General features: G+C 52.3%; 1 protein-coding gene across 1 annotated transcript; it reads right to left on the bottom strand.

Moving 5' to 3' along the window:
- Positions 1 to 80: 80 nt before the first annotated feature.
- MAP4K1 (mitogen-activated protein kinase kinase kinase kinase 1) lies at positions 81 to 15,728 on the bottom strand. The gene is made up of 31 exons (XM_019751333.2): positions 15,527 to 15,728; positions 15,308 to 15,365; positions 15,101 to 15,191; positions 14,310 to 14,374; positions 12,798 to 12,853; positions 12,661 to 12,708; positions 12,453 to 12,495; positions 12,286 to 12,358; positions 11,673 to 11,804; positions 11,196 to 11,258; positions 11,032 to 11,113; positions 10,436 to 10,552; positions 10,123 to 10,201; positions 9,581 to 9,639; positions 9,455 to 9,498; positions 9,332 to 9,376; positions 8,440 to 8,482; positions 7,888 to 8,050; positions 7,726 to 7,808; positions 7,255 to 7,339; positions 6,335 to 6,411; positions 6,181 to 6,241; positions 5,282 to 5,390; positions 5,141 to 5,199; positions 4,850 to 4,953; positions 4,137 to 4,311; positions 3,795 to 3,857; positions 3,528 to 3,617; positions 3,373 to 3,443; positions 2,667 to 2,722; positions 81 to 253 (listed from the first exon to the last, which is right to left on the bottom strand). The coding sequence occupies exons 1-31, from the start codon at positions 15,623 to 15,625 to the stop codon at positions 184 to 186; spliced, it is 2,463 nt and encodes an 820-aa protein (XP_019606892.1). The 5' UTR covers positions 15,626 to 15,728; the 3' UTR covers positions 81 to 183.
- Positions 15,729 to 16,112: the final 384 nt, after the last annotated feature.

The following is a 16,112-nucleotide window of genomic DNA, read 5'->3' as shown; positions in this document are numbered from 1 at the left end:
TGTTGGATTGTTGACATTTGGGGGTGGATGGGCATCCAGGGACTCTGCCCTCCCCCCAACCCCAGAAAAACAAGATGACATCAGAGGCTGAAGGCATGTTTATTGGGAAACAGGTATGTCATGAGCACTGACGTGTGTCCGTTGGGGAGGGTGCAGAGACTGGTTCCTAACACCCCCAGGGACTCATTCCTGGATGTAGAGGTTGCTGGGGGCAGTAGGATCATCTGCTGGGCGTGTCTCCACCACCACAGGCCTGGGAAAGGAAGAGAGAGATTGGTCCATTTGTTCATGTATTCATTCATTCATTCATTCATTCATTCATTCATTCATTCATTCATTCATAAAGGAGGCAATAGAGGCTGTGCCAGCATAATGCTGGGCAAAAGCAGTGAATGAGCAGAGATGGTTCCTGCCCTTGGGGAGCTCAATCTAGAGTGGGAGACCAATTACATGAGTGCAAAGAAGCATGGAGCACACAGCAGGGACACCCTAGCCCAAGGGATTAGGCAACGTGCCCTTAAAGAATGGATGGTAGAGCCTGAAAAAGGCTCAGGAGGGAACTTGGTGAAATGGCAGGGAACACTGTTCTGGGTAGAGAGAACCTTTGCAAGGCCTTGAGGTGGCAGAGAGCCTGGGGCTTGGCTACAGAAGTCATGGTCTTGTGGGATGTAACCAGAAATGGATATTTATCTTGAAGCCACAGGAGGGTTTTAAATGGGGAGAGTGACAAATTCAGATTTGGAACTTAAAAGACCCCTTTGGCATGTCAGAAAGCCACGGGGATTGTTGAAGGGTCTCTCACTGGCTAAACCTGGGAGTATATGTGCCTAAAAATAAATAATAACAGTAATAGATTATAATCTATAGACTAAAATGGAAATCTATGAGACTATGCTGAAAGACATACATATATACATAAGTGGTGGAGAAAGGACAGCTCTTCCCTACAGTAGAATGCCAACTAATAAATATAGAAGGAATGATACAAATAGAAAATCACCATTTAGTAACCATGCCTGAACAATAGATTCAGGCAAAAGTCACCAATAGATGCTAAAACTAGTAGGTGAAAGTCTGATTGAGAAACAAGATATTTACAGTCTCAGAAAATCATCCCAAAAGATATAGTAGTTTTTCTCCTCACAATCTGCAGTTTCACTCTCCAAGGTTTCAGTTACCCGTGGTCAACCACAGTCCAAAGATATTAAATGGAAAATTTCAGAAACAATTCATAACTTTTCAATTGCATGCCATTCTAAGTAGCATGATGAAATCTTGTGCTGTCCTGCTCTGTCCCACCTGGGATGTAAATCACCCCTCTTGGTCCAGCGTTTCCACTCTGTATATGCTACCCTCCCATTAGTCACTTAGTAGCATTCCCCATGATCAGATCAGCTGTCTCAGAATCACAGTACTTGTGTTCATTGAACCCTTATAGGAGCCTAACGCTGCATCACAGTGCCTACATCATTCACCTCACTTCATCCCATCACATAGTCATTCTGTCATCTCACATCATCACAAGAAGGGTGAGTACAGGACAATATATTTTGAGAGACCACATTCATGTAACTTACTATAGTATATTGTTATCATTGTTCTGTCATTATTGGTTATTGTTGTTACTCTCTTACTGTGCCTAATTTATAATTTAAACTTGATCAAAAGTATGTATGTATGTGTAGGAAAAAAACAGCATATATAGGATTTGATATGCTCTGTGGTTTCAGGACTGGGGGTCTTGAAACATATTCCCTGCAGATAAGGGGGGACTACTGTACTTATTAATACAAAGGAAAACAGAGTAACTTTCTAGTGGAGAAACCTGGCTGACTGCACCTTAACCAAATGATCAAAGGTAACATCACCAGTGGTAAGACAAACGGATATGTGCCTCCTGATTGAATGCGCTGTGAAGGACACACCATCACTTCGGTGTTACTCTCGCCCAAAATGCTTAACCTGGAAACCTCAGACCCAATTCAGGGACATTCTGTAAAACAACTTTCCTACACTCTTCAAGAGTGTCAGGTCATGAAAAACAAAGTCTGAAGAAGTGTTCCAGGCCAAAGACTAAAAAAACATGAACCCATCGTCCTGGATTGTATCCTGGGCCAGAAAAAAAAAAGTATTTTTTGGTTATAAAGAGTATCATTGGGACAACTGGTGAGACTTGAATGGGTGCATGGATTAGAAGGTAGTGGTGTCTCGGTGTTATTTTCTTAATATTGACAGCTGCACTGTGGTTTGTCCTTCCTTGATTTAGTAAACATACACTGAAGAATTTAGGGGTAAAAGGACATCATGTCTGCAATTCACACCCACATAGTCAAAAAAAAATTACGTATGTATGAGAAAAATAAAGCAAATGTGGTTAAAAAGAAAGTTAACATCTAGGGAATCTGGGTGAAGGGGATACAGATTTTAAAATTTATTTTTGCAATTTCTCTGTGAGTTTAAAGTTATGTCAAAGTAAAAAGTTAAAATTAAAAATGAAAATAGCCCCTTGGGTGCTGTGTGGGGAACGGACTATAGGGGTGGAAGCAGGGTGAACAGGTAAAAGAATGTCCATGACAAAGATAAGGTGTCTGGGGACAGCGCAGGAGGCCCTCTCCAGAACAGAAGCTCCCCTCCCAGGTCCCCTGTCCCCTTCTCCAAGTCTGTACCTGGGGGAGCCAAGCAGACGGAAGGTGAGCGTGGGGTCTCTCAGCTCCTGCAGTAGCTGGGGGAAAAGATGTGTGTGTCAGCATCTAGAAGACTCCTCCCTCTCCCTTAAACAGAGCAGGGGGAGTTTTCTGAACGTTTATCCTCACGTCCAGAAATAATCATTCTTGTCAACACCACTCACCAAGCAAGTTAGTTAACCTCTCTGTGCCTCATATTACTAACCTATGAAATCATAGCACCTACCTAATAGGTGATCTTGAAGGTAAAATACAATACAAACATGTAAGGGCAGAGTAGGACACATGGTAGTCTATGACCTAAGCACCATTTTTCGTTCTATTTTCCAGATGAGAAAACTAAGGCACAGGAAGATTAAGTCATTTGCCTAAAATCTCTCAGCTGGATTCCAACCCAGGCAGTCTGGTCCATGCTCTTAACCCACATGTCTCTATAGTAATCCCCATTTTATAGTTGGCAGACAGGCTCGGAGAGAAGCAAAGTCCCTTGCACAAGGTCACACTGGCCTGGGATAAACTCTGGACCCAAGAGATCCTGGGGTAGAGAAGGGGACCTGTCTGAACTGAAACTGGGGGAAGCTTCTCCTCCCCGACTTCACACTCTGACTCAGTTCTCCCCGTCCATCTCGTGAATGAGAGGACTGAGGTGGGAGGGGCGGGTTGTGGGCCTTGGGATGGAGGAACATACCTGGTCAGAGCCTGGAGCCCACACCTGCACCCCATGCTTCCAGAAGGCCTGGAGCCGCCCACCGACCATAGCTAGGAGGAAAGCAGTGCCTGTTACTGTTCGGTATCACTTGCGCCTCCACTCTGGACCCCCGGCCCTCCCATCCCTGCACGTACCCACGGCCTCCACGGCTTCAGTCATGGGGATCTCAGGAGTTCGAAGGCCACGGACTGGGGCTCCCTCCGGAGTCACCAGCTTCAGAGATCCTAGAAGGGGGAAGAGAGAGGGCTTACAAAGCGGGGCTTGCAAGGTTACCGAGGGATTGGATAATAAATTCAGTGTGAGAAGCAAAGTAGGACGGGGCAAGGCTTGGAGGGGCTCAGCGTTTCTGGGAGTCGGGGATCCAGGAACAGTGAGGGAAAGACAGGGAGAAGGGTCCTTACCGTCCATCAACACCATCACCTTGTCTTCCTCTACCTGGGTCACCTGTACTGGTCCCTTGTGCTCTGTTTGAGAGAAGGGGCTTCAAGAACCAATTCCGCCCGGTTCCTCCTTCCTCCGCTAAGTACCTTCTCCATTCCCAAGCAAGTAGGCTAAACCCCGCCCATCTTAGAGGCCCCGCCCCGTTGTCGATCTCACCAATTTTTCATACCTGCCTTCCTCCCTGCCGCGCCCCAACTTCAGGTTCAACCCCCTTCCCAATTACGCCAGGCGAAGCACCGCCCAGCCACCTAGACCCACCTATTCCAGCAGCCGCGCCCCCAGCGAGACCCTGCCCCACTCACGCGTGCTCGTCTCGCCCAGCCAGCAGGAGAGCGCGCCGAAGCGCACAGTGTGGAAGAGCACCGATTTCGCTGGCCGCCCGGGGCTCACGCCGATGCACACCGCGGGCAGCTCGGAGCCTGGCCCGGTCAGCAGCGCGAACACAGGCAGAGGCGTGGGTAGCGGGAACAGCACTTGCTGCGGAGCACACAGGGAGGGGCGCGCTCAGAGGCTTGGGGCGGGGCCTGAGAGCGTGGCCTTGGAAGAGTGGGCATGGGGCTTCCCAAGTATTTTCTGGGCTCTCAGTCTTGGGAGGTGCCATCTAGAAATTTCAGGGGTTGAAGCCTCAGAGGGTGGTGCCGCCTTAGAAAGGGACCGGTGTGGCCTCAGAGTGGGCTTGGCTCCCGTTTGGGGACGTGCTCCCTGGTGACTGATAGGCAGGACCCCTCCGGGGGGCGTGGCCTCAAAAGTAGCAAAGTCTCGTTAGAGACTCAAAAGACCCGAGTGAGTTCTCTTTAGATACGGATGTGGGGGTTTGAGGTGGGGCATAGGGCCTGAAGAATAGTTAGGCCAGGGGTGAGGGGCGGAGCTCAAGCATTGGGAAGACCTCAGAAGGTGGAGCGTCTAGCGCCGACAGCAAGTGGGAAGAACCTTGAGGGAGATTGGGGCGGGGCCTCGAGTGAAAGAGGGGTTTCTTGGAGCTCTCCACCGAAGCCAGCCTAAGCAGGCTCCCTACCCGGACCAGCAGGAACTTGTTCATGGGCTGGTACCACTGAAGCAGAACCACAGAGGTCTCCAACGCCCCGCACAGGAATGGGCCCCCGGAGCTCGCGCCCTCCGCTGTGGGGATGGATAAGGATCCGTTAGAGTCAATCCTCTCTTCCCTTTCTCGCTCCCCAGAAGGTCACACATCTTTCCCCGGGCTCAGGACGCCCGGCCTTAACTCTGCAACCCTCTCGGGTGGATGCAGCCCAAGCCCCGCCCCTGGCTCAGCCCCTCTCTGCCCACCCAGGGGGTTCTCTCTCACCCACACAGCACGCCCGGCAGCCTTTTGTGTCCTGGATCTTGATGGAGACCATGTTCTTCCTACAGAAGAAGGTAGGCGTGAATGGAAGGTAGGCAGAAAGGGGGGATTACAAGGGTTTGTGGTACCATTGGGGGCTGGTACCTTGCCAGTAGCCGGTGGGGACTTATGTGAGCGATGGGGCTTCCTGCTCTGGTCTCCTTCCGTTCCAGCAGGCCCAGAATGCTATGAGAATACAGGTGGGGGGTCTTTCCTGCAGTGTGTGTATATGTAGAGGGAAGCAGGCAGTTATAGAACACTGGACACTCCCACGTTTCCCCCTTAGCTTCACTCAGCCCTATCGCTTGGTCTGAAATTTTCAAGTCTCAAGAACTTTTCATTTATTCATGTTTCACTTATATATTTTAAACACCCACTGTAGGTCAGGCACTCTGCTTGGCTCTGGTGAACAGTGGTGAGTAAAATAAATACATTCCCTACCCTTTGGTATTTGTAGCCACATGAGAAAGTACAGGCATTTAACCAGTCAGATGAAGTTACACACATTACAAAATTTAAGAAGAAACCTATCTAGAAATTATTTTAAAGTTTGTCATCACAGATGTAATATTAACTAGCTCATGAATCCCATTTGGCTTGGCGTTTTCCCATACATTAGAAATTCTTTTACACAAAATGTTTATAAAACAATGATACAAAATTTTAATCTATAACTTGCTCACTCTCTTATTAAAGTGTGGGATAAGTACTAATTGTCCTCTGAACATCAAAGAAATTTAAAGACTAACTGATTGTGGAAATTCCCTCAAAACTGACTTGAGAGGTGGGGACTATTGTGAGCCCCATTTTATAGATGGGAAAACTGAGGCTCAGGGAGCAGAAGTCTCTTGCCCCAAGTTCCACAGTGAAACAGTGGCTGTGATTTGAACCATGGGCTCTGCGAAGGGATCCTAAGTTTTTTTCCAGCTGTGCCCATCTAACTCCCAGCCTCCTGACGCCTTAACTTCTGGCCCCCACCTCTCCCACCCACCCCACAGCCAGACCTGAGAGAGACATGAGGACATTGTTGATGGAGTACATCCAGGTAGTCCGGCTAGAAAACAGCTGCAGAGAGTGGGGGAGATGGTTCCTGTAAGACCCCAGCAATCCCCAACTCCAGCCCCCCATCCTCAGCGCACCCTGGGTGCTGTCCCTCACCATCTCCAGGGTGGCCTCCTGATCATTCCGGTTCAAGATGAAAATGCCTTCCTCTGCCCCCAGAATCAGATGCTGGTCTGGGGAGGGGGCAGACATGAGTACGCTGGGACCTGCTTCATCTTGCGGGACCTCCTAGACCCCAGCTGTCTGACCTCAAACTTCTCTAACTCTCACCCCCACCTCAATACTCCCAGCCTCTGTTTCCCCAAATCTGAATCAAAACCCTGACCTAGTCCCTTAGCTGGTCTCATTCTCACCTACCTGTGACTTCCTACCTTCTGGTGGTTCTTCTATCTTTGACCTGCAAATCCAGACCCTCTGTCCCCTGAGTGCTGACCCAAACATTACACATGTGTCCTCAAATAGCCCTCTAAGTTCTAGTCCTCTTTCTCCCTCCCCAGTTCTGGTCCCTGGAGGCTAATCCTGTCTCAACAATGACCTTCAAATTCAGACCCCAACTAAATACAGCTTTTTCTGTCCAGTGTGACCCTCCCCAAACTCTAGTCTGTTTAACATTTACCCCTCACTGATCTTGTCTCCACATCTTTGATCCCCAGACTCCATCCTTTTCTGCTGCATTCTAATCCCTAAAATTCCTGACCCCCAAACGCTGACTCCAGCCTCTCTACTGTTAATCTACAACTGAGGTTAACACAGTTCAACTGTCCCCATCTTGTACCCCAAACTCTGACCTTTCTGCTGTATCTGATACTCTAATTTTCCTAGTTTTCACTCTCAAACTCCTCTTCCCTCTACCCACCTTTGACCCCTAAACCCCAACTGTAACTCCAGGCTCTGCCCCTGCCTCAGCTCTGCCATTCCCCACCCTGTAATGACCCTCCCCAGTCCCTGCCTTTGCGCCTTCCATTAAGATCCCTCCCCATCTCCCCACGCTCTCCGTGACCCTCCTGAATGCCCACCCTTGGTAGAGGGGTGCGTCCAGGCAGCTGTGCTGTGGATCCGGAGGGGGCAGCCGTTGAACAACTTTACAAGAAGGGCACATCCCTAGGCAGGCCATGGAGAGCAGAGCAGGAGAGCCAGCAAAAGGGAGGAAGAAACAGAAACGTGCAATGGTTAAGACTCTGGAGCAAGAGTGCCAGGGTTCAAATCCTGCCTGTGCCTCCTCAAAGGTTTATGACCTTGGCAAGCTACATATCCCTCTCTGCCTCAGTTTCCCCCTCTGTGAAATGGGAGATAATACCTATCTCTGATATATACCTCTATCTGTGAAGGTGTTCACCACATAGGCATGAGAGCAGTATCTGGCAGGAAGGAACTGCTCCACAAATGTCACCTGTTATCATTAATAGTTTTCCCACTGCCACCCCCACCCCTACTGGGCGTCCACAGCCCCATCCAGAGGTGTGAGTTCTCAGCATAGCTGGCTTCACCTTTCTCTTCATCTTTTCCGTCTTGGGGGGCAACAGTGGGGGCTGGTCAGGCTCCCGGGGGGGTGGGTTCCAGAGTGAGGGTTCTGAAACAGGGTGGGGGGAAATCAGCCCCAAGGACCCCCCCCACCTCTGCCCACCTCCCACCCCAGCCTGCCCCATTACCTGAATGGGCAGTTAGATGAGGGCTTCGGGTGACTGGGGGAGGCCCAAGATGAGGGGTGCGTGGAGGAGGGCCACTCGCACACCGGACCAGCACGCCAGGGCTCAACTGCCCATCCTCCCCAGTCCCCCCGGGACCGTCGTCTGATGGAGAACGGAACTTGGGCTTTGGAGACAGAGAAGGGTGGATAGTACATTAGATGATACCAGAGAGAGGGCACCCTGCCATCCCAACACTGCCTGCGTCAGAACTGACATTTGGTCGCCCCACAATGTCCTACCATGGTTCCAGCCTTCCCCTCTAATCACCCCAACATCAACATACTCCAGCAGTTAAAGGGTTGGATCTGGGCGCACCAGCTACTGACCAGTGTCCATCAAGCTAAATATTTTGAATTGGACCCCTAGGTTCAGCGAGGCCGCTTCTGATCCCAACGTGCTCTCATCCCATCTCCCAGACTTCAAGGGACCCGGTGTCCCAGACTCCAGCCTTAAAGCGCCCAGCACTCCAGCACCCTGAACCCCCCGCCCTCCAGCTCTGGTTCAGGGCATTACCTTGGGGGGCAGCGGAGGAGGTGTGTCCTCTGCAAGGGTAGGGCTAAAAGAGAAAGATGGATAAGCAGGTGGGGGTGTGGGAACAAGAACAGGGTAGTTCAGGGCTGGAGGTCTGAGCTCAGAAGGGTCAGGGGTGACTTGGTCTAGGCTGGAGCTGAGGCCTAAAGGACAAATAATCATGATGACAATAGTACCAGCAGCTTTTAGAGATCAAGTGCTGAGAAGGCATCAAGTCTAAATTTTCATGGCCACCTAGTAACACAGATCATATGAGCTCCTAGGGGTTAGGTTCTCATGTGAGCCCATTACAGATACAATGTGGGCCCTGAAGCCTCGGGGCTGACTGACGGGGTTGAGGATGGGGTCTAAGGTCAAAGGTCGGGTATGGGGGAAATTCCCAGGGGCCAATGTTCAATCTGAGGTTGTGTGAGAAGATGAGGAAAGATGAAGGCCTGTGGTTGAGGTCTGGGGTTTGGAGCAACATCTGGGAGGAGCTGGGGGCTGAGATGTGGCGGAGGGTCCAGGGCTGAGCTGGATAGATGGGGAAAGAGCTCAGGCTGGAGGACATTCTGGAAGGAACTGGGGTTGAGGCTAGGTGGGAGCTGAAGTTGGGAGTCAGGTCAAAGGTCATATGAGATGGAAGGAAGGTGGGGGGCTGGAATTGGGGTGGGCTTGGAAGTCAGGGGTCTGAGGTGAAGAAAAGTAAAGGGTTGAGGTTGGGTGGGGTTAGGGAACAGGGTTTGGGGAGGAAGGAGGGGTGAGATTGGGTCATGGGATGGGTGGTGGAAGGAAAGTAAAGGCTGAAGTTGGGGTCAAGATGGAAGCAAGGTGAGGGTTGTAGGAAGGCGGGGTTGGGTGAGGAGCTGAAGCGCTGAGGCCCGGCCACGCTTACATGTCCACGTCGTCGTAGTCATCGTCAGACTCTGATAAGTTCCTCCTGAGGTGTGACAGGCATGAGGTCAGGCGGTTCCCACTTATCCCAACACCCTCCCCTCCCAGCCTAAGGGTCCCTGACCTAGGACTGCTGCTCCTGAAGTCTCCAGGGGGCTGTAGGTGAGCCTGTGGGATAGTAAAGCGTAAGCAGTGGCCTAGAAGAAGGGGAGGGCATCTGGGGAGAGCGGGGGTGGGGGTGGCATCTCACACTGTCAGTTGCGGGTCTGGTCTCTATTCCTCTGAGCTTCCTGAATTCCATGTGCCGTCCTGGAAGGGGGTGGGGTGGAGAGGTAACACAGTGAACTGGGGAGATGGACTGAGAAATACAAAGTAAAACTGGGGGCTTTGGAGTCGGGCCCTTAGGATTGGAGCTGTCCCTGAAGGAGAGGGATCTTGATTTACAGAGGTCTCAGGGTTTGGGATCAGGGAAGTGGGGGCTCAAAGTAGTGATAGAGTGTTCATTTTCAGGTTCCATTTGGGTATCAGGCGTCTGCCATGTATCTGAGGTCTCTTTGGGGGTAAGAGCAGTGACGAGAAGTTTCACAGGGTCTATTTGCAGGTCAGAAAGGTGGGGTCTCTACAGTCACCTTGTAGGTCAGGGTGATGAGGTTCTCTGAGGTATCTTGTGGGTCAGATGGTAATGGGGGTCTCTGAAGGTCTGTTTGGAAGTGATGAGTGATGCGGGGGTGAAGAGGGTCTCTTGGATCTATTATAGGGCCAGGTGTCCCCAAGCTTGAGGACTCTACTCACGACGGCAGTCTGCATCTGGAATCCCCAGAGAGCTGGAGCCGTGGGTGGATCTGATCCTCCGAGGGATGGCAGGGGGTGGCTGGGCAGAGCGACAGCTGCCTCAGGCCATGGCCTCCAGCAGTCCCACCACCCTGCGGGCCCAGCCTGGAGCCCTGGGCTCTCCCATAACCTCTGTGCCCCCAGCCCTGTGCCAAGTCCCCCATCCTCCTTCCCCTATTTCCTTCCAAGAGAGGCAGCAGGAAGACGCTCCAGCAGGGGCACAGCTTGAGCAGGCCAGGAAGTTCCAGGGCTTTTGTCAGCCAGGACCCCTCACCTCAGGCTCCTCATCTTCAATCTCGCCAACAGGGGCCCCCTTCCCTGGGTTCCTCAGCTTGTCAAGAAGATCTAGGATCAGGCCTCTATTTAGCCCTGGCTGGGACACCAGTTGATGCTGGGTGAGGAGAGGAGGGTGTCATCAGACAGAGGGCTGGGGTGGAGGGAGAGGTTGGGACAGGGGCTTGAGAACCTGGCTAGGGGAACCAAGGGAGAAGGCAGGGAACTCTGGGGAATTGTGACTGGGGAATGCTGAGGAGTTTGAAGGGATTAAAGAATTTAGTGATCCTGGTAGGGGGGCTTGGAGGATTCCAGAGGTGTCTTAGAGCGGACTGGGCTTCCTGAAATTCCAGAGGACACCAGGAATGGGTCTTGAGGCCCTTGGGAATTTGTGAGTGTTAACAACTCAGGGTATCTTGGGAAAGGGTCTGGGATACAAATTGGAGGGTCTTGGTGGGGGCGCTGGGGAATTCTCAGGGACCAGGGACTTTGAAAGGGCCATGGGGTTCTATGGAACTAAACCATCAATGCTCTAGGGAGTCATGTGGCCCTGGGGAATTCTGGGGTGAGAATCGCGAGGGCTTCGGGGAGGTTTACACTGAGCATCTTGGTGGCTCCAGGTCGTTTCTTGGGGCTCTTGGTGAGGGTGACTTTGACAAAGTTGTGGAAGGCAGCCGACCTTAGGAGGAAGAAGGGACCAGAGACTGTGCCATCAGACAATCAACCCTGGCTCTACCCTCCCTTGAATCACCTTCTCCTACCATTTGCCTTTCTCCTTTAGCCGAGGGGGCTGGTAGCCACTCTTGGTCATGAGGAAGAGAACTCTAGAAGAGTAAGGAGAGAATATGGGGTTCAAATTCCCAATGAGGGCCTGAGGGGCCTCCAGTAGCACTGAGGTCAGCAAAGAGCAAGTGAGGGACAGAATGAGAATAAGGCGCAGCTTTTAGGATGCACTGGGCTGCCACTTCTAGGGGACACCTCTTATCACACTATAGAGCTATGGCAGTCCAGAGGGAGGCTCAAAATGGGGATCGCTGAGTTGGGGGTTCCTGGTGTGGAGGGCTGAAGAAAATGCTTTCTGGGTTGAGGGGATCCTTGGGGGGTGTCAGACTGGGCTTGGAGAAAGGGGGGGTTCTCCCATAGGAGGGTCTTGATGTAGGGAGGCAGGCTGGGGGTGTATTCAGTGTCAGGGCTGGGCAGGGTCTCTGGGCTCTGGGGGACCTGCCACACTTGCCTACCTGAGAGGGTGCACATCAAAGAGTGGTGGCTGTAGCTCAGCTAGTTCGATGGCTGTGATGCCCAGGGACCAGATGTCACACAGTTCGTTGTATCCCCCTTTCAGGGCCACGGCCGCCACTTCTGGAGCCATCCTGGGGGCAGAGACTCTCAGAGAGCCAGGGGTGACACAAGGAGGAGGGGGAGGGGAGGCTCCTTGGTGTGGGGATTGGAGGGAGGAGAGAGACAAAGTAAGAAGGAGAATAGGTGGGGGGAGGGGAGATGAGGCATAGAGAGAGGCAGATGCAGAAAGAAACATAAAGATGGAGAGGAAGAGACAGAGAGTGAGAGAGATAGAAACACAGAGACAGAAAGAGCTGCACACTGAGACAGAAATCGACAGATAGGGAGGGACAGACCAGGATACAAATCAACACAAACACTTAGAGAAACAGGTGGAAAGGGGCCCAGAGAGACCTAAGTAAATGGAAAATTCAAGAGAGAGACAAAGAGAAGACAGAATGTTAACAGAGCAAGGCAGATTCAGGGAGAAGGAGCCAGAAGATTTCCAGAGATCAAGGTAGAAAAGCCCCTACTCCCCACTGCACCCCTAGCTGCCCGCTGGGTACCCCTCACCAGTAGGGTGTCCCAATGAAAGAGAGGCGTCGAGCCAGCGTTGCCCCGATCTGAGCTGAGATACCAAAGTCAGCTGGAGGCAGAGAGAAAAGACATAGTGACCTGGGGTCCCCTGTCCCCTCAGGCCCCCAGCCAGGCCCCCTCTGCAAACTCCCCCCCACACTCACCCAGTCTGACCTCCCCAGAGTCATTGATGAGGATGTTGGCTCCCTGGGGATGAGGGAGCATTAGCGGCTGGCAGAGACCACCATTCCCAGCCCAACACTGCCTCTTGGTTCCCGCCCCACAGCTCAACACCACCCTACACCTTCCAAATAACACTCCCATCTCCTGGGCCCCCCACCCACCACGGCCACCTTTCTGCCCCTAGACCACCTTGATGTCCCGGTGTATCTTCTTCTGTGAGTGGAGATAGGCCAGTCCCTGAGGAGAAGGGTGGGCATGGGGGCTGTAAGAGGCTGGGGACTGGAGCAGGGCCCCACCCCACCCAGGCCCACCAGGCCTCCACTCACCTGGAGCACTTCTCGGCAGACATAGCTAATCTGGAGCTCGGACAGGGGGCCTGTCACTGCAAAGGTCACCCCAGGGCAGTGTTGGCTGGGAACCAGGAAACCTGGCCCTGGGAGCCCTGGGTCCCCGCCCACACCAGCAGAGAGGGTGCCACATGCAGAGGGGCATACAGGAAGGGACAAGTACGTGGGGGAGATGGAGGGGTGATCAACGAAAGAAAGAATCAGCAGGGAACCAGAGGCCAGAGGGAGACAGAAATTCATTCAGCAGACATTTACTCTGTATTTACTGTGTGCCACACACTGTGGTGGGCACTGGATGAGAGCAACAGATCCCTGCCCTCCTGGAGAGAGCATTCCAGTGGGAGAAGCCAACAGTAAACCAGAAAAAGTAAAATATGCAGTACAGGAGATGCTCATACTAAAAAACAAAGAGGACCACAGGAAACATACATGGGAAGGCGATGACATGTTACACAGCCTGGTCAGTGAAGGCTACTCTGTGTACAGAGTAAGTGATAGGATGAAGATGTGAGCAGTTCCACCCAGAGGAGGAACAAGATCTGGTGCAGAGGCTGGGAGGTGGGAGGGTGTCTGGTGGGCTTGGAAAGCAGCAAAGTGGGTGGACGCGGGGCAGGAGATGAGGTCGTTGAGCTTGGGATGCGGTGGTGGTCAGACTCATGGGTCATGATGAGGGCTTTTTTTAGAGGGAAATGGAAGCCATGGGAGGGCTCTACATGGGGTTGATGGGACTCTGCAAAATGAGAAAAGGCAGGGGTACACAGACAGACAGACAGAAGCGGGACCAGATCCAAACTGAGACAGAGAAAGAGATGGTAAGAGACCAAAAAGTGGGAAGACAGACATTTCAAAAGAGATACAGAGGGTGGAGAGGGAATGACAGAGAGAGGTGGTCGGAAAACAGGTCTGACTGTCTGGCTGTGTGAGTTACTTCCTCTCTGTGGGCCTCAGTTTCCCCCTGAGGACTTCTTAAATAAAATCATTCCTTTTCTGACATTTGAAGTGTTGGTCTGGAGGGACATAGGGTGATAGTCAAAGACAGAGGTAGGCATCAGAAATTGAGAGGTGATCAGAAGCCCACTCCACCGCCACTGTCAAATTCCACAAGAGCGTGAAAAGGTAGGCCAAGAGAGAGGATCGGATATTCATTCACTCATTCAATGAAAATGTGGGCACCTACTATAGCCAAAAAATGCAGAAATACTCAAACACAGGAGTAGACGGTGAGAAAATGCAGACATAGAGGAAGATGGGGGTGGACAGAGGGGATGGTTGCATGCAGAAAGATTGGGCTGGACTGTCAGGTCCTAGAGGGCAGGGACCAGGGTCCACTCGGTCCCACAGTATTCCCAACCAGACCCAGGCCCAGAGGAGGGGCTCACTGTGTGAAATACAGACCAGAAAAAACGGTCTTAGGCAATACAAACACAGAGAGACAGGAGAGGTGGATTGGAGGGGCGGGAGCTGCCTGGATCCCCTTTCCCGTCCTCTCACCTTGGTAGATGTCCTGAAGAGAACCAGCCCCACAGAATTCCATGCAGATCCAGAGCTTCTGCAACCTACAAAAGTGCAAGAGTAGTAATAACAATAATAGTAATAAATTATTATTGATAGGACAGCCCCTGGCTCACTGTCTTGTTCTGAACTTTAATGTAACAGCTGTTATCTCTCTATCTCCCCTTGCCAGAGTGGGATGATCCCACTTCCATTTTATAGATGGGAAGTTGAGGCTCAGGGGAAATGTATGTTCAGGATCAACTGGGCTTGAACCCAGGTCTTTGGGCTCCTAACCCAGGGCACCCTCCACTTTCCCATGATAACCTCGGAAACAGGGCAGAGATCTCACAACTTGCGGAGGTCCAGAGGGACACAGAGGCCCAAGGTGCCAGGTCTGGGGGACAGAGGTCATTATTGGGGCATCTGGGATATTAAATTGAGGGTCAAGGAATTTAGGGGTTCATATTGAAAGAGCAGAGAGGGAAACGGGGATCCGAAGGGCAGGATGATGAAAGATCAGTTTTAGGAAACTAAGTTTCAGATTTGGTTACTATAAAGAGATCAATTTTGGGGACCCATGATCAGAAATGGGAGTTCTGAATTGAGGGTTAGATTAGGGGGTGTTCTGTTCAGAAAAGTGGGAGTTTGGACTGGGGATCAAGTTAGGGATGCCCCAGTAAAAATGGGGGTCCAGGATTGGAGATCGGGTCAGGGAGTACTCTGGTCAGGAATGGGAGTGCTGGGGTAGGGGCTGGGCTGGGTCCTAGGGCAGGTGTGAGGCACATCACCAGAGATAACTCCCGTGGTAGGCCACGATGTTGGCGTGCCGGCAAGTTTTCAAGATGAGGATTTCCTTCTGAAGTGTGGAAACGTCGTCGTCTGTGAGGAGGGGCAGGAGAGAAAAGGCCACTGCAGGGTGGGAGTATGGGGACAATCCCAGTGTCCCAGGAGGTGGGGGTGGGGGTGGGGAAGGAGCTCCTGGGTTCTCTCCTCACCAGGCTCCATCTTCACCATCTTCAGTGCCACCAGGTCCCCTTTCACCTTGTCTCGAGCCTTGTAAAGGGGAAGTTGGCAGTCAGACAGGCTCCATTCCCCTGAATTCCTCCTCAGCATCCTTGAGCCAACGACAAGGACTGGGACCCTCTCACATCCCCTTCCCTTCTTGGGCCTCACCCCAAAGGTCACTAGTTGGAGGGTGATAGGAGGGTCCTCACCTTGAAGACTTCCCCATAGGTGCCGCCACCCAGCCGCTGCAGCAGGTCATAGTGGTCCCGGGGATCCCTATTAAAGATGTCCGGGTCCACGAGGTCCATTCCTGGGGGCTGGAGCTGGGCCTGCGCCCAGGGGCCAGCAGGGCCTCAGGGCTCAAGTGCTGGCACCTCCCTCCCTCCCCACACGCCCTGCACCCGCCTTGCCTCCACCGGCTGTGGCCTCCCCCTTCCCCACTCTCGCTTCCTGCCCCAGCCCGGCTGCACAGCCGGCTCCACCCCCTGTCCCCTGGGTCCTGAGAGCCTTGAGGGGCAGCTTGCCTTGGGACCCAGGGGACCCCCCTCCACCTTCAGGGCCTGGGGCTGAATGTAAACCAGATGCAAACTATCTTAAGTGTGAGCTGGTGGGTGCCTCAGCATCCCCTCCCCCGTTCTGGGCGGTGGCTGAAAACCACAGATGAACCTCTGCTGAGTGCTGGAGGGTTTGGCCACAACCTAGAGATGGCAGGTTTGCACAGGGATAACCATGCAATGTACGTTACTGTGAACCTGTGGCACATACATGCACTTAGTGATAACACCGTGCGGTGCA

The sequence above is a fragment of the Rhinolophus sinicus genome, linkage group LG11, assembly GCF_036562045.2.
Source record: "Rhinolophus sinicus isolate RSC01 linkage group LG11, ASM3656204v1, whole genome shotgun sequence".
In the NCBI taxonomy this organism is placed as follows: Eukaryota; Metazoa; Chordata; class Mammalia; order Chiroptera; family Rhinolophidae; genus Rhinolophus; species Rhinolophus sinicus.
This window is presented reverse-complemented; position numbering and strand designations above follow the sequence as displayed.